This window comes from Alligator mississippiensis, chromosome 1 (genome assembly GCF_030867095.1).
Source record: "Alligator mississippiensis isolate rAllMis1 chromosome 1, rAllMis1, whole genome shotgun sequence".
NCBI lineage: Eukaryota > Metazoa > Chordata > Crocodylia > Alligatoridae > Alligator > Alligator mississippiensis.
Window position 1 is genome coordinate 238,380,057 of NC_081824.1, and position 26,328 is coordinate 238,406,384.

A 26,328-nucleotide genomic window follows, 5' to 3' on the forward strand; every position below is an offset into this window, starting at 1 on the left:
AACTTCAATGTGAGTTGGATCAGGCATCAGAACGCTACCTCTCAAACACGAAAAGGAAAGCAAGTGCCAGGAAGGAGGAGAAAAGGAAACTGAGGGAGGAGGAAGTTTCGCCAAAAATGTATCTCAAAATGAACAATCAGAAAACTTTTAGTGTTGGAGGTGGCAGAGTAAGAGAGATGGAGAGTGAGGGAGAAGCAGAAGTATAGGAGTCAAGGAAAGGTTATTTTATTTCATAGTACCAGGAAAAAGAAAAAATCATCTTCCCTTTGTGTTCTTCTCTTCTCTTCTCTTGGATACACTGCTCCCTTACCCACCAGAACTGATCTGCAGCAGCCTTTACTACTGAAAACAACAGAACATTAGCTCACAGCCACTCTTCATGAGAAGTCACATTGTGACATTAAGAGCAGTAGAGAGAGATACAAATGTACCTCCTACCTTCATTAAGAACAGTAGAAATTCCTAAGAAAGACATTAGGAAACAGCCTGGGTGATTTCAAATTCAATACAGCAGATTGCCAAAATCAGATGGATAGACTATACTAGAGACAAAATGGGTGTTAACAATAACAGTTTATAACAGTTTCTTAAGAAGAGTGAACTTATTGGTAACTTTGTTTAAGTACAGAAAGTTACCAATTATTTTACGCAGTAATAATCATAATCTGCATTTCTAATGAACATCTATGTCAATCCAGTCTGGAGTGTATTACAAGTTCTTTAAACCAGTCAGCACAGGAAATTAGTTTTTACAGCCTCTAGCTGTAGATGCTTGAAGCTTCTTTAGTCCTTGGTATGTTGATAAAGAGGGCAGCTGTTAGGCAAGTAATTTACAAGCATTTGAAACTACAGGTAACTGAAGGAGTGGCAATGTTGCACCAGTATTTAAAAAAAAAAAAAAAGCAAAGAGGATGAAAAATATAAGTATAGGCTGCAGAGGCATAACAGCCAGGGTTTGTGCCTTGGCTGGCTGGGGTCAGGCTAGTTGTGACAGCTGCTGTTCCTGCATTCTGGCCTAGTATCCTGGGTCTCCCAGCCTTCAATATGTTACTGATAGGTTGGTTAGCCTGACATCAATCCCAGTTAATAATTCTCCCACCACAGTGTGCACATGGAGTGGGAAAGCCCTCTGCACCTGCAGACACATACTAAATCAGTGGTCTCCAACCTTTTTAAGTAGGAGATCACCTTTGGCATTTAAAAGCAGCCCAAGATCTACTGTGCACTGCCATCCCCCTCTCTCCCCCACCCCTTACCCAGCAGGTAAGTCTGTGGGGAGGGAAGGGGGGAGCAGACTGAGGCAGAGGGAGAAAAAATTATTTGGGGGTGTGCCTCCCCAGCAGGTAAGTCTTGGCCGGGACCCCACTCAACTTATCCCTGCTCCTGCCTCTGTGGCAGTGTCCCTCACTGGGGGGCCTCGATCTAGCCCCTGCCCCTTCTCTTCCCCATTGACTGGCCTGCTGGGCTGGGGCACATGCCTTCTGGGCTGCATGCACACAGGTACTCAGCCCCCCCGACCCAGCCTAGGATCGACTCCAAGAGGCTCCGAGATCTACCGCAAGAGGCTCCAAGATCTAGCGGTGGATCGAGATTCACTGGTTAGTGACCACTGTGCTAAATGGATGATTTGCCTGCTGCGGGTCTACAAAGCTCGGGGTGGAGAGCACCCCAAGGGATTTGCCCTTCTTTTTGTACATGGCCCCTGACCTGGAGATGGCAGTACGATACGCATGCTAACACTTGGTGCACTCTTCTCACTGCTGTCCCTGGGCTGGGGCGCCACATGCAAGTGGAGGAGGGGACCCCTACAGCACCAGTTCCCAAACTCTGACAGATTGTGCACCACCAATTTAAAATGATACAACCATAAATACCACTAGCAAATTTTTGTCATATAAAGTAATTATAATAAATCTGTTATTGCGTACCATGGACAGGTTGTTTGAATACTGCTGGTGGTATGCATACCACAGAGTGGGAACTGCTGTCCTAGAGGAATGAATTCCTCACTCTGCACTTTCCAGACCTGTATCCAAGGGAATCATTCTCCCAGCATGCCTCTGCAAGTGCAGAGAGATTCCCCCCTTCACTTGCATGCTGTGATGGGGGATCATTCCCCTGGTGTAGGTCTGCAAGCACAGAGCAGAGAGCTGCCCTAGGAGTTTTTCCCCCTCTACTTGTATGTGGTCCCTGACCCAGGAGCAGCATGATGATAGTTGCACTGGTGCCTGGTGTATTTTGCTTCCCCTGCTGGAGTATCTTCCCCATGCTGTGACATGTGGCCAGGTCTGGAAGTGGAGGTTTCTCCATTTGTAGGCATATCATTCAAATTGGGATGGGGCACATGGGGCCCTCTTCCCCCAGAATTTGGGCCCCTGAGGCCAGGGGAGTTTCTACCTGGGATGGCAGGAGAGTGTGGACAACTCTTTCTAGCCACAGCGTTAAAATCTTCTGAAGTAGAAAAAGGGCTATAAAGTTTACTGGTAGGATTGACTGTAGTCATAGGATCATAGGAAAGCAGGGCTGGAAGGGACCTCATGAGGTCATCTAGTCTGTCACTCCTGCTCAAGACAGGATCATTCCTGACTAAACTATCCCACCACGTGACTGTCCAATGTGCTTTTCATAATCACCCTTTCGGTTTTTGAAGACTTATCAAATCCCCTCTCAGGCTTCTCTTTTCCAGATTAAATAAATCTTTCTTTCAGCCCTTCCATGTAAGGCATGTCTTCCAGGCTTCTAATCAGTTTTGATGCTGTCTGTTGAACTCGCTCTTATCTGTCTATATCTTACTTGAAGCATAGGGCCCAAAACTGGACACAGTACTCCAAGTGTACTTGGTGAGTGGTGAGGCCTCACCAGTGCCAAGTACAGCAGAAGATAACTTTCTTTGATTTGCAAGTGCCACTCTTGTTCATATAACCTAGTATACAGTTGGATTCTTTTGCAACAAGAGCACACTGTTTAAGCCCCAGGACCTTCTCTGCAGTGCTGCGGCCTAGCCAGTCATTCCCCAGTCTGTATCTGTGCAAGCAATTATACCATTCCAAGTGCAGGACTTTACTCTTATCCTTACTGAATTTAATTAAATTGATTTTTTTTTTTGGGATCATATTTCCAGTTTATCCAGGTCATTCAGGATCCTAGCCTTACCCTCCACACTGTCTGCAATATCACTCAACTTGCTAAACGTCCATTTAATCTCATCATCCAAATTATTAATGGAGATATTAAACAGTACTGGACTCAGGCCAGGCCTCTGGGGAACTCTACTTGATGCCTCCTCTCAACTAAACATTCGGCCATTGATGACTACTTTTTGATAGAGAATGCATAACTTCCAAAAATAAACTATTCTAATTGTTAATTTTGCTCACTGTTAACAATAAGCATCTTAATTAAATCTTAATTTGCGTAAACTCAGCTTGCAATGCAACTATTTGTTCTCATATTACCACTGTATTCTAAATTAATGACTCCTTTAGGATCAGAAATCTCTCTTCCTTGCAGGTATTATTAGATCAACATTGAGATTATCTCTGGTCAACTGAAAAGACTGACCTTTAATAGAGACTATTTGTTCCCCAGTAATCCTTCTGTTTCAAATACAACTTTCCTCCTGTTGTGTCACTCATGAGCAGGGATCTGGCTTTTGTTTGCTGCAGAAAAATGTGGATTTTCTCCTTTAAAACCTGGGAAACAGTGGGTTCCCCCTTGCAGAGTTCCAGTCTGCAAGGGGCTGCTTGGGGTTGGGGGGAACAGGGGGCAGGAGGCACCAAGGGCATGTGTGTGTGCGCACATGCATGTGGCAACTAGGCAGGGTGGTGGAGAAGAGCTCTTGCAGCTCCCTCCAGATAAGTCTATAGGGCGGGGGGGGGGGGGGGCGGGGCACAGGCGATGCAGCAGGAGGGCAGGGAACATATGTCCCCCAAGATTTCTGCACCCACAGTGAGGTGCGGACTGCACTTGGGCTGGACCAGCTGTGGGCAGGAGCCGCCTCCATGACCTGGTGGACAGGACCCAGAGAGGGAGGACATGCCACACTGTCATGGCTGCCAAGGTGAGGTCCCCCCCAACCTGCCCTGCAGCAGCAGGGGCACAACTCCATGCCACTGAGCCTCACCTTGGTGGCCATGGCAGTGCAGCGTGCCCTGCCATAGCAGGTCCTGCCTGCTGAGCCATGGAAGCAGCTTCTGCACAGAGCTGGTCTGGCCCAGCTGCAGCCCCATGCCCCAAGCCCCTCTATAGGTACAGAAATCTGGAGAGGTGTGTGTGTCCCTGTCCTCCTCTGCCACTCCCCTGCTATGTCACCTGTGCCCTGTCCCCCCGCTCCCCCAATCAAAACAAAGACCTAATATTTGCTAATTATTTTCCTTCAGTATTCAAACTGCTCTAGTTTGGGCTTATATATAAGACACTGGAAAAAAAAATCTGTTCTGTGCCTATGGTTGCTGCAGAAATGCAAAAGATGTAGGAAATACTCGACAAGCTGAACCCTAAAAATGTATCCATGCTCATTGACTTAGGTTCTCATTTCTTACCCGTCCCACTTGTTTGTATAAGATCAAAGGGAACCTTTCCCTTGCTAGCACTGGGGATGGCCTGCGGATATAGTAGCTATTCTATTTGACATACAGCAGAGACGTTCCTTGTACTACTGAAACTTACCTGCCAGGCCTCAACCTTCTTAATGTCTGCACATGATCCATTAGTGAAGAGCCCTTTCCCAGGAGTGCAGGTATATATATCCTGCAAAGCATGGGCAATGGAGTACACTGCCAAATACACATTATAGGATATCCGCAAGTGTGTATAGTCCATGTATGGTGTCTCCACACTGGTGATGTTCTCCTCCCCTGTGCACAGGGGACGGAAGAAAGCTGTGCTGTTTCCACTGCTTTCTTCATGGCTCTTGTGGAAGGAGCTGGACGCTGGGGAATTCTTGGGCCCATCTGGGAGGTAGCAGTTAAAGGTCTCCTCCCAAAACTCTTTGGCAAAGCCATTGTTGGTAGGATTATTGGGATGGACCTTTTGCAGAAACTCGCGAAACCCTGGGATCTGCCCTGCCTTCAGTGCAAATCCAATGGTACTGCCAATGACGCTGAAGAATTCTGGCATGGCTATCAGGGAGGAGCTAGCCCAAGCCTCACTTGCCAGCCAGATTCGGCCAGTGATGTTACGCCTGACTATCTCTTTGATAAGAGGTTCCAGGTCTGGGCCACTGGAGAAGACAACGATCACTTTAGCAGTGGAATTCTGGATGACCTCCACTACCTGCTGGATATCCTCCTCATCGGAGTACTGCGAAATAAGCTCACTGAAATCAATGCAGATGTCCCTTTCTTCTGCCTCCTCCCGGAACTTTTCAATCCCTGGCCGGCCATAGTCATCATCAGCTGCAATAGTGCCCACCCAGTTCCATCGGAAATACTCAATGATGTCTGCCATTGCAGTTGCTTGATGCTCATCATTGGGGATTGTGCGGAGGAAGGATTTGAACTGGTTTTTGTTGCTCAAGAGTCGGCTGGATGATGCATAACTGACCTGTGGGAAGACAGAGAACAAGCAATGTGGATCATTAAATAAACTGCATAGAAATAAATTGATTAGTCTTATCTAGTGGTCACCATTAATCTGTATAATCTGAGATGGCAATGCAGAGAGAGTAGGGTATCATACTCAGCAAATCACTTTCTTTTGAGAAAATGTATGTATAAAACTGAGCTTTTCAGCAGGAATCTAAAATGTGGGTACATATATTATTGAACGTCCTGCATTAACATGTAGGTCCAATCTATTTCAGCCAGTGTAGACATTTATATACCTAACAGGTCTGAGATCTGAGGAAATGGACTGAGATGCATGCCACTGATGGATCACACATACACAAGAGCATTTCATGATGATCTGGAAAAAACAATAACTTGTCATTAGAGTAAGCCAGAGACATGCACCTCAGTTTAGATAAAAATGTCTCTGTCCCACTCTGAATATAGAATTGGCAGACTATCATCACCATCACAACTTCAGCTGCCCCACTGGAACAGTTGAAACATTGTTTGTGGTAGTGACAGCAGAGTTTCTGGAAGACTGCGTAGCAAGAAACATTACTAGATATGCTACCTAATAGCTTTTGTTTTAAAAGTTATTTAAGGTCAGATCTACACATAATTTGTCTGCCAGTATAACTACTTTGGATATGTGATTTTTTTTCTCACTGAATAAGTGTGAGGTGCAGGACAGTAGGTACAGTACTTGTCCCTCACCTATCTCCACTATCCACCCTCACGACACCAGCACGAAGTAGAAGTTATACTCCTCCTACCATGTGGCTACTGATGCAATTTGCCTATTTTATAGAAATTGCTTTTATGTTTTCTGAAAATGCCCATGTTCTGCACTTTTGGGCTCTGATAACATACCAAGATAAAAACGAAACAACCAAGATAAAAACTAAATACATAAAAATCTGAACACAATTTATCCGAGCCATTCAGATACTTTACTATGTTGTTAAATGGCAACTTCATTTTTGCAGACACTTGTGAGGACACTGGGGAAAAAAAGTGCAATACAACATCCACTGAGCATCAGCTCAATCCAGTTTATGACACTGGATACAAACATAAGCTGAGCCCCTCTCTAGAACGTTAAAGGACCAGAAGTCCTTACATAAGAACATAACAGCTTCCATTTACGGGGTAAGACCGTAAGTCTATCTTGCCCAGTATCCTGTATCTCACAGTGGCAGAGAGTGGATGCTGAAAAGGGAGAGTGAACAGGGTATGACCAAGACTTTTCTCTTATTCCTCTCCCACTTGCAGCCTCCAGCATTTAAGGTTCAGGAAGTTTTGATTCAGAGGCCACACCCCTAACTCCCATATTCAATAGCTACTGATGCCCCCTTCCTCCAAGAATTTGTCCAACTCCTTTTTGAATCTAGTTAAACAGCTTCTATAACATCTTGTGGCAATTAGTTCCATACGTTAATTATATGTTGCATGAAAAAGATCTTCCTTTTGTTAGTTTTAAACTTACTGCCTACTAGTTTCATTTTATGATTATCAGTTCTTATATTGTAAGAGATGGTAAATAACAAATCTCTATATTTACCTTCTTTTCACTATTTAGTATTCAGTAAACTTTTATCATGCCCCCTCCCCTCCCCCCAAGCATCTCTTTTCTAAACTGAATAGGCCTAGACTCTTTAGTCTCTCTTCATATGGAAGCCCCTCCATGCCACTAGTCATCCTTGATGATGCCCTTTTTTGGACCTTCTTTAGTTCTGTACCGTTCCCTGGCTAGAAATATTCTCTTGACATAGACACTATGCAAGATCACTTGTCAAATCTCCTGAGCATGGTTATTGATGTGAGCCAGGAACTCAGATTTTAGTAAAATAAATAACTGTAGAATGTCACCATGCAGGATCCTCTTCCTCCTTTTTCTCCTCATATAGGGAGAAGCTCTCTTCTAGTTGAAGAGCCCTTTTCTCTCATGACAGTTTACAAGCTATGACAAAGGTCTGTCACATAGTCACAGAAGCCGTTCTTGTAAGCACACAACTGTGATCAATTAATGAAAGGAATACTTATTGGAATATATATGGTGGTACTCAAGTGGGTAGATAAATCCTGCTTTTCTGAAGCTCACCCCCCATATGGATGCACAAAGCTGCAGATTTTTGGTAAAAATGAACTCAGCCTGCTTTTGTGTGAGCTGAAGTCATGAAACAGCAGCAAGTCTCTCCGATGGAAGCTTAGTATTTTTCACTAGGGCTGCCTATGCAAGGTATTCAGACTAAAATGGTCAGACAGAGTAAAAAGTGCTGACATCTTGGAGCAGTCAGCTCCCCACAGCTGTGACACAATGCACTGGAGGATGTGGGCTTGCCTGGGCCATGCTTTGAGAATGCTAAACAACTGGCATCCTAAGTAAGTTCTGTTTATTGAACACTGGACAAAAGAAAGAGAGGTCGACCCAAAGGGACTTTTTGAAAATTATGGAAGCACCAGCTTTATAGATCAGAAGCTTGAACAAATTAAAGGAAGTGGACCGGGATAGGATTAGTTGGGTCCCAACCCTTGCCATATACATCTGATGGTGTGAGAAGTGAACTGGATTGGACTGGACTTAGGGCAGAATCCTATTTCATGCTACATGTGCAAATGGCAGTTTTCTAGTGCTTAGACACTACTTGCAATCCCACATTCCATCCAGTGTGGGTGTGTAAGCTTATGGCTAGGGTACATGCTCAGTAGCCTGTGCTCTAACTGGCCAGACATGTGGCTCCTTGCTCATGTACTACAGCGTAAGTCCTGAATTGTAGCCTGGAAAAAAAAACAGTAATAAGAAAGCCTCACCATTCTTTAGCTCCAATGCCTGAGTGGTCAGGGCACTTGTCTAGGTCTAAGAAGACAGTCTTAGACCTGTCTTCTAGGGATTTGAGCATACATCTCCCTAACTTCCCAGCATGGCGTTCTAACTACCAGGGTATAGGTTAGGTATTATGCAGACACCTCTCCAGCCTGTCCTTAAAAGCTGAGGCACAGGTTGTTCATGGCAGGTAATTATTACTGTTCTCTCCCTTTGATGGCCTTTGTGAAATGAACTTGGTAGGTCTCAGACTAATTTCCAGTTGGCTAACTCTATCCCAACTACACAGTTGATCCAATGAAATAGATCACCCTAAGAAATCCTTGCCCCACAAGAACAACATTTACATAAAAAATACCACCAGCACAGTCTAGCAGCCTCTTCTGAGAAGTAAAGGTCTAAATAGGCATGGGAAGCTTCTGGTCTATCCAGGGCAGGGCCAAATCAAACTGGTGAAGAGGAAATGGAAGCATGCAGTGCCACTGTCTGAAGCTATACCAATTCAGAGAGTACACGTGGGCTAAGCAGCTACTGAGACTGAAATCTAGCCCATTTTACCGCAAGAGTATTCAGCCTGTCTTGCCACAAAATGCTTATGAAAGGAATATTTGTGTTATATACATTGTGACATGTTGTCCTAAATGCCTGTGATTCATGTGTTAGTGTGGTACTCTAAAAGGCATGCTTGTTTGTTTGTTTGTATTACAGCTAGGTCTGTAAGCTGCAACATGATTCATGTGGTTCTATACATTAATTTTCCTGTCCATACCACAAAACCCCCCTATCTGTGACAGGAGGCCATCTTGGGGCCACATTTCATCATCAGCCCACCCACCTGTCTAGGGCAGTTCACCCTAATTCACCTGCCACGCTTTGGCATAATACCAGAAGTAACAATGCAGGAGGCTGCCCATTTAATGCCCCAATGCCTAGGGTATAATACACGGCTTCAAACCTCCCCTTATACCGTGTCCCATGCCGCACAGATGACATTACATTCAATTCCACTATTACTTCCCCGGCTCCTTAACTGGGCTGCACTTGGCCTCTGGCCCAACTTGGCCTCAGGTGTCCTCAGACATGCCTGGGCTTCCTACCACCTCACTGGGGCCTCAACTCCAGCTACTCTGGTCGGTCCATGTGCAGTCCTTCAGACCTCCTAAGGCCCTACTCTACATGGCTACCAGCTCCTACTCCACCCTCTCACTGGGACCACTATTTCACTACCCCCTGATGGGCCTGTGCTTTGCTGTTGGGGTGTGCTTCCCTAGCCATTCCCCTCCACAGGGTCACCAGCAGGAACTGAGGCTTTCTGGTGCCCTATACTCACCTTTCACTAGTGAGGCACAGGTGTCTCCATTTCCTGGAGACTGCCTTGCCCCAGGGCAGCCCCACTACCCTATCCAGCCCCAGCAGGGTGTAGTTTTAGGTCATGCCCCAGGACTAGGAACCTCCTCCATCCACATAGCTCCTACCCTTGACCTCCAGGTATTCTGGGAGCAGCAGCTCTGGCTGGCGATGTTCTCTTACTGGCTTCCACCAGCAACTCCTAGCTTTACTGCTCAGGCCCCTCCTCCAATCAGGTGGCATCCTGATGGTCATGTAACACCCCCCCTCCCCCGATTGGCACTGCAGTCACCTGCAGGGTGCTCTGCTGCCTGCTCAAGCCCTTAAAGCAGCAGGCACCAAAGGTGCCCTGCCACACCATCTACAAAGTAGCCTCTTTCTGCACTGGCCTTCTTAGACTGTTGGAGTAGACTAGCCCCAAGATGCAATCCAGCCTTGAAAGCTAAACAAGAGAAAAATATACTGTACCTGAGGTATGTAAAAGAGTCCCAGTAGATTGGCCACTGCAGTGGAGATCCCGGAACCAGTGGCCCCCACTACAGCTATGGTGGATGGGATGTGATCTGTGCAGTTGCAGAACTCTTCCAGGTTCAGGGAGTCTATCTTGTTCTGGGCCACAAAACTCAGTGTGGCTTCCAGGGCTTTAGAGACAGTGTTGCAGGTATCAAATATCCTGTATCCCAAGGTCATGTTGGGAAGAAGAGTTGGACTACTGTTTATTTCTTCTATAGCAAAGATCATAGCTTGCAACCAGCGGAATCCTCGGAAATTATACCTACAATGAGAGAAATAAAAATAAGAGAAAAAGGGAAGGAGAGAAAGAGGGAGAGAGCATGGCAGGACAAGAAAAAGAACTATTTTAGAGCATGTGAACAAGACAGTGGGCAGTAGAGAGAGTAGGCAAGACAGTGAGTTTCAGAGATGTTGTGGATATAGAAGAGGAAGGTTTCAGACACCAAAGTCAAAAGCAGTATACAGCATTTACAGCCTTGTCTTGCATTCTACTGAATTTAATGGGGAGTTTAGCTCATGTCTTCAGTGGACATAGGAACAGATCCCAAGAAAAGAAATGTCTATGCTTCAAGATTTGGATACAGATTTCTAATCTACAAATTTGGGAAGTTTAGGTCTATTGTTTTGGTTCTGGTCTGGAGCTGGGTTTGGATTGCTATGTCCCTCAGCTTGGGAAAAGGAAGGAGATCAAACCTGGAACATTGGATCAGTCTTGCCATTAGTAACTTGGAGACCTTTCTGGAAATAAAGCAAAATAATTCTTTAGTGCAGAATGCTATTTCACTCTGCATACCCAAATGGCAGAATGCTATTTCACTCTGCATACCCAAATGGCACTTACCCACTGTGAGACTGCTGTTTTTGGCACTTAGACACAGGTTGCAATCCCATTCCATGTTCAGTGTGGATTCGCAAGGGTCAACAAACACCCTCATGGCAACTGAGCATGCTCAATTGCCTGCACTTGTGCTAGGCAGCTATGTAACTCTGAATGCATGTATCCAAGTTCAAGTCATGAACTTGTAGCCAGATAAAAACTGAGTGAGGAAGAGGGACTTTCCTTCCTGTATTTTAGTTTCTAGGCCTTTGTCACCCAGAGAGAATTTGAACTCACATCTCTCTGATCTCACAGTATAGCACACCAACCACCAGGCTCAAGGTTAGGCATTATCCAGTACCCTCTGCAGTGCCCTTTTGGAAGCTAAGACACTGCCCCTTGAACTTACTAGATAAATTGAACGCAGAGTAGTACAATGGAGAAGCTTCTGACCATCTCACCAAGCCATATGACCTCCAGTTTCATTGCTTCCTCATGGCTCCGTGTACTTCCCTCTTGGCTGCCCTGGAGGCCAGCTAAACAATGAGGGCTGGAGAAGACATTGTGTTTCAAGAGTCAAAATGGCAATTGATAACTACCATTTGGGTGCGTAAAGTGAAAGAGCATTCTCCCTTAATTTAGTCCCCAAAGGTAATTCAGGTACATATGGAACCAGATTCTTCCAAAGGGTAAATCCTGCTTACATACACAGGACTGAAGGGTCTATCATATTTGAGGACAGTAACAAATTCCTTCCTGTCCAAAAACCCTGTGTTTTTCTTCTTGCTGAAGCACAAAGAGAACTTTTCAGGATCAGGTAGATGTACCCTACCTTGTTATTGGTCTGAAATAGCATACAGGGAGCCTCAAGGCCCTGGGAAATCTTGATTTTTTTCCCCCTCTCCTTCAACTTTGTTGAATGTTTATACACTTTTGCAGATACTAGAGTCATTGACTGTTATGTAAATGCTATCTTTATTAAACTGCCCAGTATCAAAATACCTACTTTGCAACTGATACACAGAGACGGAGGCATGATCTGTAAGTCTAAAAAAGCCAGGAGAATTGTGGATAATTTTTTTAATTGCCTAAATTGGATTCAGGTAGATAAGTGTCTAAGCAACATTTGAAAATGGGACTTGTAGGCTCCTAAAACACATAAGCACTTTTGAAAACTTTATTTAGGAACCACATGTTCTGGAATCCAGTACAGTCTTTTAATTACAAAATAACACTTTCTCTTTGATGTCACTGTAATCCTGTTGCTGTACCTCTATTCAGTACAACTTCCCTTTGGTGCTCATCTGCACACTTCTGTTAGTATGCAGGGTCAGATTGCTGAGAACTTTGTCCTGTATCTGCATAACGATTGATATGCATTGTTGAAGGGAAAGAGAAACTCCTTGGCAGAGCTAGCAATATTTGCAAACTGTAATTAGGAACAAGCCTGAAGAGCTTTGATTGATATTCACAATTCTTGGAAACTGGTCATCTTGGACAGAAGAATCTACAATATCAGTAAGCAGACCCTTCTGCCTTTGTGCAAACTCCCTGTCCCTATCCCTGCAGCAAGCCTGCTAGTGAGAGGTTCTATGCTACCAGAACAGAGTCTGCTGACAAATGTGCAACCTCCACGTTATCTTAAATATTTCATCTTCCTTTTGTCTAAGGGTGTGGATGGATGTCACATGTGAAGCATTTCAAATACCTATTAGTGCGTCAAAGGGTGAGGGGGACAGACTTATATGTTTTTTGAAATGCCCCCAAAATGGCCAAAGAGCTCCAGAAGTGACTCTGGTAGAATGAGGAAGCGCTTTCTGTTACATATGGGGTCTGAACCTCGTTTACTCTTCCTTCTCCTCTAGCCCCCAACCTGCTCTGTAGCAATGCTTTTTTTTACCTATGCCAAAGATCCCTGTAAAGCCCAAAGACCCTGTGGGGTCTGCTCATCAAGGGAGTTACTACTAGGACACTTATGATGAGATTGGGACGTGTTGAGTTTTGAGGTGCATGAGGGTATCCGCTGAAAGTGTTGATAGCACCCAGCCTGCTCAGATGTACCCTGTTAGTGTGTGTGTATGTGTGTCTAACTGCATTTATTACTGTCCTGCTGAAATAAGGGGGTGCTGAGCCGGGGCCCATGAGGGTGTCAGCTTGGAAGTGCTGAGTAACCCTGCCCACTCAGAGCCCCATTAACCTATGTGCGTGTGTCTAACTTTTTTATTGATGGTCCTGCTGTGTTGAGTTGTGGCATATGAGGGGGTCAGCCTGTAAATGGTCACTGACCCAGCTGGCTCAGACATACTCTATTTGTGTGCTGAGGTTGGGGTGACTCAGATGTGCTCTGTTAACCTGTATGTGTTTATGTGTTCGATTAATTCGGTAGCTGGAGGAACCCAGCCCCACTGAAACTGAACCCTGCAGGGTAGCTCCATTGGGAGTGAGGACTTGCAGAAGGGAGAGATACAGCTTCATATAGAAACACAAGTGACACAAGCAGCACATTGATAGAATTACAATGACCCCAGAAATGCAACTCTAATAAATCAGCGCACCCCAATGGGATGGGCAAACCTGGTAACAAATTGGTGGAGGAGGCTGGGCAGCATGTGACCCTAATCACAAGGTAATTGTTGAGTAGTTACTGCAGTGGGGAAACTGAGGCACAGACCTGAGAAAGCTTTCTCTTCCTTTTTTTTCCTCTCTTTTCTTTCCTATCAGACCAAGCTCCTGTAGCAAGGCACCTCTCTCATAGACTATTTGGTAACCTCCTGTAACTTTTAAGTTAAGAATTGTGCTTAGCATAACTTTAGGACCGTGCCATAAAGAGTTAAGAGTTGTGCTTTAGAACTAAGATTGTAGAGCAATACTGTGTCAGTATGTAATTTAAGTGACTGTGTGGAAGAGCCTTTTTGGTAGTGATGATTAGTGTGATACGGGAAGTTGAGTTGTCTCTGCTTGCTTGAGACGGGAGAAAACTAGCAGGTTAGAAAGATGGGTAATGAAGAAGTGGAAATGCCCCTGGGAAAGGAGGTGCTTCAAGGGTGAGAATCCCCTGACTGAAGCAAGGGTGAGAATCCCCTGACTTTAGGGTTCGGTCCTTGGACCGATACTCTTTAATGTCTTCATCAGCGACTTGGACGTGGGAGTGAAATGTACTCTGTCCAAGTTTGCAGATGACATAACGCTATGGGGAGAAGTGGACACGCCGGAGGGCAGGGAACAGCTGCAGGCAGACCTGGATAGGCTGGACAAGTGGGCAGAAAACAACAGGATGCAGTTCAACAAGGAGAAATGCAAAGTGCTGCACCTAGGGAGGAAAAATGTCCAGCACACCTACAGCCTAGGGAATGACCTGCTGGGTGGCACGGAGGTGGAAAGGGATCTTGGAGTCCTAGTGGACTCCAAGATGAACATGAGCCGGCAGTGTGACGAAGCCATCAGAAAAGCCAATGGCACTTTATCGTGCATCAGCAGATGCATGACGAATAGGTCCAAGGAGGTGATACTTCCCCTCTATCGGGCGTTGGTCAGACCGCAGCTGGAGTACTGCGTGCAATTCTGGGCGCCGCAATTCAAGAGGGATGCGGATAACCTGGAGAGGGTACAGCGAAGGGCAACTCGTATGGTCAAGGGCCTGCAGACCAAGCCCTACGAGGAGAGACTAGAGAAACTGGACCTTTTCAGCCTCCGCAAGAGAAGGTTGAGAGGCGACCTTGTGGCTGCCTATAAGTTCATCACGGGGGCACAGAAGGGAATTGGTGAGGATTTATTCACCAAGGCGCCCCCGGGGGTTACAAGAAACAATGGCCACAAGCTAGCAGAGAGCAGATTTAGACTGGACATTAGGAAGAACTTCTTCACAGTTCGAGTGGCCAAGGTCTGGAACGGGCTCCCAAGGGAGGTGGTGCTCTCCCCTACCCTGGGGGTCTTCAAGAGGAGGTTAGACGAGTATCTAGCTGGGGTCATTTAGACCCAGCACTCTTTCCTGCTTATGCAGGGGGTCAGACTTGATGATCTATTGAGGTCCCTTCCGACCCTAACATCTATGAATCTATGAATCTATGAAGCAAATCTGAGCTTTGAACAGAGTTGCACAACCCTTAAGCCACATGGTAGTGCAAAAGACGTGGCTGCTGCATGGGCATTATTTTTTGCATGTTTGGAAATGGCTGAAATGTTAAAGGGGAGGCAGGAACTGGAGCTTGAGAGAGAGCAGTTACAACAGCATTTGAAAGAATATGAGACAGATGGTTGTGACTTTATAGCAGAAAAGGTTAAAATGGTGACTTTACTTAGAGATATACAAGAGGAGAGGGACAAGGCAAGCAGGAATGCAGAGCAGTATAGGGAAGAGTTAACACACACAAAAGTTTTGTTAGAAGAAGCAAGAGCAGCAACTCGTTTCCTGGCAGATGAGAACAAGGCAGCCAAGGCAGCAGCAAGCCATCAGGAGTGTGAGGCAGAGATTAGTAAATTGTGTGCCCAACTTAGTGCCCATAAGGGGGTGGTAGCAGCTGTAAGGTTAAGAGAGGATTGTGACTTTGAGTCCCCTGGGAAAATAGAGTTACCCCCTGATGCGTTTCCCAAAAGCCTATTCAACCCTGATTGGCCCTGCATCCATAACATTGCTCGTTTCCACAAGGGAGGTTAAATGCTTAGTTGCAGGACCTGATATTCCCACAACAGAGATGGTCACTGATGTAGTGAGATGGTCTCCTAGTCAAGCCAAGGCTATGGCTGAGAGACTGGGGGCACTCAACCGCGACACCACCGTTGCGTGGCTAGATAGCATTTTGCAAATGTACCCCTCTGCTGATGGCATGGACTTAACACAATTAGCTCCGTTATGCACCTCCCCTTGTGATGCAGATGCTCTGAACAGAGGCATAGGTTCTTGGGAGCGGACTGCTGCTGGACCCCAGGAATGGATGATAAGTGCTCTTAAAATATTACTCCCTGCTTCTTCCCTTAAGAAACTGTATATAATGGAAGAGCAGAAACGAGGAGAAGCCCCAGAAGCTTATCTAATTCAGAAGAAAATACTGGCATCTCTTTCTGATTCATTGCCCCAGACAGAAGAGGATGGGATTATCACTCTCCCTTAACAGGGACCTGAATTGGTACAGAGCACCTATGCAGGGTTAAATTCCCAGAAAAAAATTACCATAGGGGCAGTGGATTTAGAACACCTAACCTGGAATGAACTAGTGGCACAAATCAAACAGGCAGGAGATTTGCTGTGAGAGATGAGTTTTAAAAAGACAAGCAGGTAAAAAGATTACATCAGAGCCTGTTCAGGCTATCACCATTGCAAATAACGGTCCTCACTTTGCCATTCACCCTCCCAACTCTAGCCCTCCACCAATCTCTTACAATCCTGGGCAATGCCAACCCAAGGAAACCCTTAGGAAAATCATTTGGAAGGAGCTGGTGAATTTAGAGGAGGTTATGGGAAAATATGATCGCTGGCCCATTAGTGTACTGATCAATGCTTTGTCTCAGGCCATGTGGAGAGCAGAGTTAATGCAGGGAGCAGCCCCTAGGCCCGCTGCCCCAGCATGGAGCATGTCCCCCATGCCCACTCCCTGTCAACGCTAGATCCCTACCTCCTCTCCTGAGTGGAGGCTCCTGGTGGAGTCTGCTGATCAGTACCAACTGATCACAAGACTTCAGTATGACATACTGGGGAGACCCACTGTGAGGGTTACAGTGGGTAACCCAAGGATGTTAGCCCAATTGCTAGTGGACATCGTAACGTCAGTGAATATTCTTAGTCCCCGGAGGATCTCTGGAGGGAGACCCATCACCCAGTGGGTCTGGGGGTGAAGTCCAGGAAGCTCTGGTCTGGCAGGATGTTTCCTTGCAGATTGACAGGTTACAGGGATGAGTAGAATGCTGTGCTCATGAAGGAAATGGGAAGGGAATCCTAGGAGCTCCCTTCCTCCAGACATTTCAGCTAACTGTGGATCTAGCCAATGGGGTGTTATGAAAGTTAGAAAGGGGGCCTGCAGAGATCTCTGCTGTGCATTGTTGTGCTGCTGTAAAGGCACCCACTGCCACCCTAATCTCTATTAGTGATCCATGGTGTGGCAGGGCACTGTTTGTGCTGGCTACTTTAAGATCTGAGCCAAGCAGCCAGCAAGTGTTTGATTGCGGCAGCCATTTTAAACCTCGGCTGCCTATACGAACAGATCAGTTCCCTGCTGGGGGGTGAGGCAGCAACATTGCCTGGCTGCAGGCTTCATGGAACACTCTGGAGGTAAGGGAGGAGCTGTAGGGGATGGCTAGGAGGCTCTCGGTCTGGGGCATGACCTAAAACTGCACCCTGCTGGCAGTGGGTGGCCTGGTGGGGCTCTCAGTGTTGTGGGAGCCCCCAGAAAATGCCAGGCCAGTTACCACCCCGGTGAAAGGTGTGTTGGGGCGTCTTAACCCCAGCTCCCACAACTGGGTCGGTCACCCACTAGCAGGGCCAGAAGGTAGACCCAGGAGTAAGAGTGGGGCTAGAGGCTCAGAGACCCCTCGACTGGTCAATGCTGGGGCCAGGACCAGAATGGTCAAAAGGGCCAGGGGCCCACTGAGAGGGACACCCAGAGCTGGAGGCCGGGGTTCTGACTGGCCTTGGAGGCAAGGCCATGGCCTGTATGGCCAAAGGTCCAGGGGGGACCACGCCTGAGATGGGAAATAGTTTCAGGGAGATAGATAGCCTGAATGAGAGCAGGGTAGATTGCCTGAGTGGAGGGATCCAGTTGGGTTCTGAACTGGAGGATTCTGGGGCCCAGTGTGGGGCTGGTGAGATTAACAGCTGTAGATGCCACCTGCAAGGCTTGGGCTGCGGTGTAGGGGAGGAATGGAGCTGCAGATTGTGCCCCCTGGCATTGGAGCAAGAAAAGGGCAGCTTCCCGCCTAATTAAGATAATTAATTAGATAACAACAAGGCATGGCAGGCGAAAAGGTGGGTGGTTGGCCCATAAACAAGTGGGTGGGGCGTTGGCAAATCGGCCCAGAGAAGGCCCCCTGTTACACATGGGTATAAGAATTTCCTAGTGTATGGACTAAAAATAAGGCAGTGTGTGGAAAAATAAATGCTACGGTTTTGACTGAAGGAAAAGATTCCCCTCCTCAAAGGCAATATAAATACCCAGCTGCAGCAGAGGAAGGCATTAACAAGACTATAGACTGTCTCTTGGAATGAGAAGTACTCGTGCCTATGCAAAGTATTTGCAATTCACCGGTATGGCCAGTCCTTAAGGCAGATGGGATCACTTACAGAATGACAATAGACTTCTGGACATTAAATTCGGCCACCCCTGCAGTAGCTAAATATAATGAGATCTTAGCAGTGGTAACAGCTGGCTCCAAATGATTCTCTGACTGATCTGACTAATGCTTTCATGGCTATACCCCTCCATCCTTCATGTTGGCTTAAGTTTGCTTTTACCTATAGGGGACAACAATATGCCTTCAGCTGAACTCCCCAAGGTTTCCATTCTTCCCCTAGTATTTGTCATGCCTATGTCACTAAAATGTGGAACCATTTGTGCCCTGAACACCACTCGCATGTAATTTCATATGTGGATGACATTTTGATATACACCCCCACTTCAGAAATGAACAGAGAAATCACCAGGGAGGTGCTGACTATAGTGCAGGAAACTGAATTTAAGGTAAATGGAGAAAAGGCTCAGTTAGTACAGCAACAAGTAAAATATCTGGCTGTGTCTTGGGGAGGATGGCAGGACTCCAGATCAGCAAAGGGTAGAAACAATAGGAAAGCTGCTTGATCCCACAGACGCACACTCCTTGTGAGCTCTCTTGGGAACTCTTAACTTCTCCAGAGAGTTCACTGAAATGTTCTCTGACAAAGCCAAGCCTCTGTACCAATTATTAAAGAAGAACAGGATTTGGGAATGGAGATCAGACCAACAGACTGCCCTGGCCACCTTGAAACAAGATTTGGCTAGTGTGCTCTTACCCTGGCTTATCCAAACCCTGCCCTGCCCTTTTTCATTCAATTGGCCTCCTCAGAGACAAGTATGCGCATGCCTGAGAGTTGGTGGTTCGAAGTGGAACTGCCTAGCACGTGGGAAGGGAAGGTGGTGACAGATGAATGGGTACAAACTGTAGTGGAGACAATAACTGTTCTACACAAACAAGTGGCAGCGCAGTTAGAAATAGTGTAGCAAAATACGGACAAGAAACTAGGCTAGGGAAAACCTCCTTTGATATGGGAAATAGACCAACCAGTAATGTATAGGAAGTTTTCAGTGAAAAAGCACTCTTTGACTCACACCTGGGATGGCTGCTGCTTAATTGGGAAAAAGCCCCAGTTAGACGCGGGAGTGGTGAGAGATGCGCGGGTGAAAGCCCGCTGTGCCCCCGCTCCCCTGAAGCCCCCCAGAGACCCTCCAGCAGCCGTGGAGCCCCCCACCAACCCCCAGCACAGCCGGAGGTAAGCGGGGCCCGTGGAGAGAGGGGGCTAACCCCTTAGTGTGTGTGTGGGAGGAGGCGGCTGAGTGGAGCCGGGCCGGGTCAAGCCCCGCCCAGGCCCCTACTTCGCCCAGCCCCCCAGGGAGCCACGTGACCGGAGCCGCGCGAACAGGCTGTGCAAACAGGCGCGTTTCTCTGCTGGCACGTGAGTTAGCACAGAGTTCGCACGGGAGGGCGCACGGGAGGGCCCGGGACCCTGCCTGCGCACCCCCTAGGGTTGACAGTCCCAGTTGTAGCCAGCCTACCAGAGGCATGCCATGGATGGGCACGTGCCGCACCCCAAGGGTCCCCTCGGGCTCCGCGGCCACCCCCTCTGGCACCTCGGAGATGGCCACCCAGACGGAGCCCTTGGTTCCGGCCTCCACGCAGACAGAGCCCCTGGTTCTTGGCTGCGGGGGCTACCTGTCCCTTTTCCAGGCTCTGGGGCCTGGGAGCATGGTGACCTCCCCTTGTGGGGTCTGCTCCCTTTTAGGGTCTCTGGCGCGCCAGCTGGAGGAGCTCCAGGCCACAGTCCAGAGACTGCGTGCCATCAGGGACTGCGAGCAGGAGATAGACTCCTACTGCCAGGCCCTTCTCCCCCAGGAGGCGGAGGGTAGACCACAGTCCCCCTCCAGGACAAAGGAGGACTCCAGGACCTCCCGCTCTGTCCAGCCAGGGGCATGGACCACGGTGGTCAAGGGCCATAAGGCCCGCAGCACCAAGGCCCCTGCCCCGCCGGAGCTGAGCAACAGGTATGCACCTCTTGCCGCTCCAGCAGAGCCTGCTGAGTTGCTGGCTCCCGCAGGCAACATGGGCCTAACTGCAGCTCCCGCCCCTGCTCTCCCCAAGACAAAACGTAAGGTGTTTGTTGTGGGAGACTCCCTCCTGAGGGGGACGGAGGGGGCAATCTGCTGCCCCGACCCCTTAGCCCGGGAAGTCTGCTGCTTCCTGGGGGCCTGCATCCGGGACATTGCGGAGAGGATCCCAGAGCTCCTCAAACCCACAGACCACTATCCCATGCTCCTAATACATGTGGGCACCAATGACATGGCTCGGAGCGCTCCCAGCCGGGTCATGAGGCGCTACAGGGATTTGGGAGCGGGGCTAAAGGGTCTGGGGGCACAAGTGGTGTTCTCGTCGATCCTCCCAGTCTCGGGCTATGGGCCGAGGAGGGAGAGGAGGATCCACGTGGTCAACCAAAGACTGCAGCACTGGTGTTGTCGGGAAGGCTTTGGCTTCCATGACCACAGCCCGCTCTTTGGCGAGAGAGGCAGCAAGCTGCTGGGAAGAGATGGTCTCCACCTCTCTCCCCTAGGGAGGAGGCTCTTCTCAGCCAGACTGGCTGACCTGCTCCACCGGGCTTTAAACTAAGCCCGCTGGGGGATGGGGGGACTACCGCCACTGCTGGCCAGCTGAGCAATCCTTGCAAAGCCAGCGGATCACGGCACTCAAGGGAGCCCACCCCTGCCCCGGCCCTAGTAAAACCTGTGGGCAAGGAAGGAGCCCCCCAGGGGACACTTGCTTGCCTGTACACAAATGCCAGGAGCTTGGGGAATAAGCAGGAGGAACTCATCCTCCTGCTCAGTGCAAATAATTATGATGTCATAGGGATCACGGAGACCTGGTGGGACTCCACCCATGACTGGACCACGGGTATAGATGTCTATACCCTGTACAGGAGGGATCGTGTAGAGAAAAGGGGCGGGGGTGTAGCTCTCTATGTTAAGGAAAGCTGTGCGTCCCTGCAAGCCGATATTGGCGACCAGGGTGCACGGCTGGAGACTCTCTGGGTTAAAATCCGTGGGGAACATAGCACAGGGGACACAATGGTGGGAGTCTACTACAGACCTCCCACCCAAAGTCCTGAGCTTGACCAGGAGTTTGCCCGGGAACTGGCTGAGGCCTCATGCTCCAGGACCATGGTTGTCATGGGTGACTTCAATTACCCGGACATCTCGTGGGAGGATCACTCAGCAAAATCTGAGCGGTCACAAAGCTTCCTCTTGTGCGTGGATGACCTCTACCTGACTCAAGAAGTCTATGGGCCAACGAAAGGCAAAGCGCTGCTTGACCTGGTACTGGATACTGGGGATGACCTAGTTGGCGACCTAGTGATCGATGGGAAGCTGGGTGACAGCGACCATGAGCTGATCACCTTCACTATCCGCCGAAAAGCTGGCAAGTCAGTCAGCAACACGGAAGTCCTTGACTTCAGGAAAGCCGACTTTGTCAAGCTCAGGAGGCTTGTCAGTGAGGCCCTAAGGGACCGTGACCACAGGGAGAGGGGAGTTCAAGAAGAGTGGTTGCTCCTCAAGGGAGCGATCCTCAAAGCACAAACAAAGTCTATTCCATCTCGGAGGAAAGGCAGCAAGAGGGGACAGCAGCCCCCCTGGCTCTCCAGGGACCTGGCAGACCTCCTGAGGCTAAAAAGAAAGGCCTACAAAGGATGGAAGTCACCTCCAAGGAGGATTACTCTGCACTGGTCCAGTCCTGTAGGGAGAAGACCAGGAAAGCCAAGGCTGCAACTGAACTCCAACTAGCTTTGAGCATCAAGGACAATAAAAAGTCCTTTTTCAGATATGTGGGGAGCTGGAGGAAAAGCAGGGGCAATGTTGGACCCCTGCTGAACCAGATGGGGCAACTGACAACTGACACCCAGGAAAAAGCCAACCTATTAAATAGGTACTTTGCGTCGGTCTTTCATCAGTCCCACGGGACGTCCATGCCCGCTACGGGACAGGGAAGTCCGGATGAGGGTGATCCCCTGCCCTCCATTGATGCTGACTTCGTGAAGGAACATCTTGAGAAGCTGGATACCTTCAAGTCAGCCGGCCCTGACAATCTTCACCCCAGGGTACTCAAGGAGCTGGCGAGCATCATAGCCCAGCCTCTAGCAAAGATCTTTGAAAACTGTTGGCGCTCTGGTGTAGTGCCTGAAGACTGGAAGAAGGCCAATGTGGTGCCTATCTTCAAGAAAGGGAGGAAAGTGGATCCAGCTAACTATAGGCCCATCAGCCTGACTTCTATCCCGGGGAAGATCTTAGAAGAGTTTATTAAAGAGGCCATCCTTAATGGACTGGCCGATGCCAACATCTTAAGGGATAGCCAGCACGGGTTTGCTGTGGGTAGGTCTTGCTTGACCAATCTCATTTCCTTCTACGACCAGGTGACCTATCACCTGGACAAGGGAGAAGAGATTGATACCATATACCTTGACTTCAAAAAAAGCCTTCGATCTGGTTTCCCATGATCGCCTCTTGGAGAAACTGGCCAATTGTCACCTTGGGTCCTCCACGATCCACTGGCTGGAAAATTGGCTCCGGGGTTGGACCCAGAGGGTAGTAATTGATGGAAGTCACTCATCGTGGTGTCCTGTGACCAGTGGGGTCCCCCAGGGCTCTGTCCTTGGACCCATACTGTTCAACATCTTCATTAATGATGTGGACACTGGAGTCAGAAGTGGACTGGCCAAGTTCGCCGATGACACCAAACTTTGGGGCAAAGCATCCACACCAGAAGACAGGCGGGTGATCCAGGCTGACCTGGACAGGCTCAGCAAGTGGGCGGACGAGAATCTGATGGTGTTCAACGCCGATAAATGCAAGGTTCTCCACCTTGGGAAGAAAAACCCGCAGCATCCTTATAGGCTCGGCAGTGCTATGTTGGCTAGCACTATTCAAGAAAGAGACTTGGGGGTCATCATTGACCACAAGATGAACATGAGCCTGCAGTGCGATGCTGCGGCTAGTAAAGCGCCCAAAACGCTGGCTTGCATCCATAGATGCTTCTCAAGCAAATCCCGGGACGTCATTCTCCCCTTGTACTCGGCCTTAGTGAGGCCGCAGCTGGATTACTGCATCCAGTTTTGGGCTCCACAATTCAAAAAGGATGTGGAGAAGCTTGAGAGAGTCCAGAGAAGAGCCACGCACATGATCAGAGGTCAGGGAAGCAGACCCTACAATGACAGGCTGAGAGCCCTGGGGCTCTTTAGCCTGGAAAAGCGCAGGCTCAGGGGTGATCTGATGGCCACCTATAAGTTTATCGGGGTGACCACCAGTATCTGGGGGAACGTTTGTTCACTAGAGTGCCCCAAGGGATGACGACTAGGTTGAATGGTCATAAACTACTTCAAGACCGTTTCAGGCTGGACATAAGGAAGAATTTCTTTACTGTCCGAGCCCCCAAGGTCTGGAACAGCCTGCCACCAGAGGTGGTTCAAGCGCCTACACTGAACACCTTCAAGAGCAAACTGGATGCTTATCTTGCTGGGATCCTATGACCCCAGCTGACTCCCTGACCTTTGGGCAGGGGGCTGGACTCGATGATCTTCCGAGGTCCCTTCCAGCCCTAATGTCTATGAAATCTATGAAATGTATGAAATAATTGTGAATCAGTCCAGCCCCAGTATTTATCAGGTTGAAATCCTGAATGGGAAAAGTGGGAGAACTTGGCGGAAATGGTTTAATTCCTTATAGCTCGAAGAATGGAAGGATAAACTGCCTGACCCTCAAGGAACATTATAAACAGTCTCCATCCTTTTGGACATCCTTCTTGGCTAGCACGAAGGAATGGCTTTGGGCCACTGAAAAATATGCATTGATGGGCTTGTCAGTACCTACCCTGATGATGAGGCAGGAAAAGGCCAGAGAAGTCCTTAATTTGTTATGGCCACCCTCTCATAGGTCACTGCTCCACTTTTGTCCTGTAATGTTGATCCCAGATTCTCCCAGTATATACGGGGCGGGCGGGGAGTTTTGTTTTTTTCTTCTCTGCCCCCTCACAGGTCCCAAACGTGAACCATGACATCCCACAGCTGCACCAGAACCCTGGTGCTCCTAAGTGTCTGGGGTCTGATGCTGCCCAGGCTCTTTGCTGAACCTACGATACCCCTGAGCCTGGAGGTGTTTGTCAGCTGCAGCCCAGGAAGTGAAATTGCTGTGCTATATACATGGACTCTTTGGGAATGGGAGCAACCCCCTGGCCCTACAGTGTCACTACCAGTTCTAGGTTGTTACACCTCGGGCTGCCTCCTGGGAGAGCTTTGCCAATTGCACACAGAGTGCCACCGGGGAGCCACTCAAGTTTCCTTATGGAAATAAGGCCACACCAGACTCCATTCCATTATGCACCTGTGGGAACAGAAGTCTCTTTAATTGATGCTGCAAATATAGAAGTTCTTGCTAATAAACTGTCATATGTCACTGAAAATATAGGGAAAATGGGAACCCCATTAACTGCATCTTTGAAACAGTTAAGCAAAGAGCAGCTAATAAGTAAGGTATTTCCTGGATGGGAAGGACTCATAGAAAGGGATGAAGGATGTAATGATGTCTGGTGTACAGTCCCTCCAAAATAATGTCTCATTGGCTTCAGCGTGCAAGCAAGCTCAGGCTCTCACCCAAAACATAATCATGGGAATGATTTGGTGAGCCTTAGTGGGACAAAATCCCATGGAATCAATCAACCTGATTTGGCCTCATGTAATGGAATAAGAATTAGTCCTCCACCCCTGGTGGAGATTAGTTAATGCCTTGTACAACCACCACCAGCAGAGCTTGCAATTATTCCTGATAACTGTGGGAGGCAAGGAAATTAAAATAATCCACCCAGTAGTTCCACTGGGATTACAGATTGATGATGACTCAGCAATGTACTCCAGAGATCATAACACTTGGGCCTGGCAGAAAGATAATGTGTGGAACACAGTGAACATAAGAGGAGAAAAGAAAGTTTGGGTTACATATGTGAAGACCAAGCATTGGAGGAACGTGATGAATGCTTCCCACAACCTGGGAATCGGTCTCACTGTTCTTTCAATGTTATCCAGAAAAGAGAATCTGTTATTGTTTATGTTGGTAAAGCATATATGTGCATAAGAACAAGATGTGATACTGTATTGATTAATGGACATTGGATTCAACCCATGGTGCCTTAAGTTAATCACTGTTTCTGTAATGTAAACACAATTACTTGTTGTGATGTTAAATTTACTGTGCCTATATGAACTATACAACATTTGAAGGCCTATCCTGAGCTCCACAAAGCACTGCCATTAAGAGACTCAAACTCAAGATTCAACACAATGACCAGGAGATCTCTAGGCTCGAAGCTACATTTAAAAACACAGGCCATCACCCCTGATGGGAGGCTTTGCTTGGGTGGAGTCACTGGAACAACAGGTCTTTTGAAAGTCATGCTTCATTCATCCCATTGTGGGATGGGATGAAGCATGACAAATTATACTAGCAATTGGTCTGGTTCTGCTGGTTTGCTGGATCAAGCGACTGATGCAGCAGCTGCAATGGACTGAAGATCAGACCCTGTGCCATGGAGCATGGAGGTGAAGGGGATACTTGCTCAATGCAAGCACCCCATCAATGGGGGGTCTTGTTACCTGTCAGCTTTGTGTTCTTGGGGAACCCTGGCACAGTAAGCAGCCTGTGTGACTCACAAAGGACTCACCCCCCCAACCTCTGCCTGAACAAGGACTGATTAGACGAAGGATTTACAAAAGACAATGAAGATTCAGTGGGAGCCGGACCTAAACCCCTACAGACAAGGGTGATAAGAGTGAAGCAATTCCCCTGGCCTCATTTACATTGGAGATGGAACAGGATGGCAACTCATTTACATGGGAGATGGGATAGGAAAGCACCTACATCAGCATTCAGAATGGAGAATAGAGAGTCCAAGGCAAGGACCGCACTGAATTCTGGGAATACAGAAGCAGGGGGGCACAGCATGATGGGGGATCCCTCCTCCAAATGCTAATCAATCCACATCTGCACACACTCAACTCAGCATTT

The 26,328-nt window shown here is 48.1% G+C and overlaps 1 protein-coding gene across 2 annotated transcripts in view; it reads right to left on the reverse strand.

The window, feature by feature from the left end:
* The window catches only part of CASR (calcium sensing receptor), a 204,126-nt gene that overhangs the window by 55,826 nt on the left and 121,972 nt on the right, over nt 1-26,328 (reverse strand). For both annotated transcript variants that reach the window (XM_059720324.1, XM_059720323.1), the window contains 2 exons: nt 10,192-10,498; nt 4,669-5,544 (listed from right to left, as the gene is read on the reverse strand). In XM_059720324.1, coding sequence (XP_059576307.1) covers nt 4,669-5,544; nt 10,192-10,498 — 1,183 coding nt within the window. The remainder of the gene's footprint in view (nt 1-4,668; nt 5,545-10,191; nt 10,499-26,328) is intronic.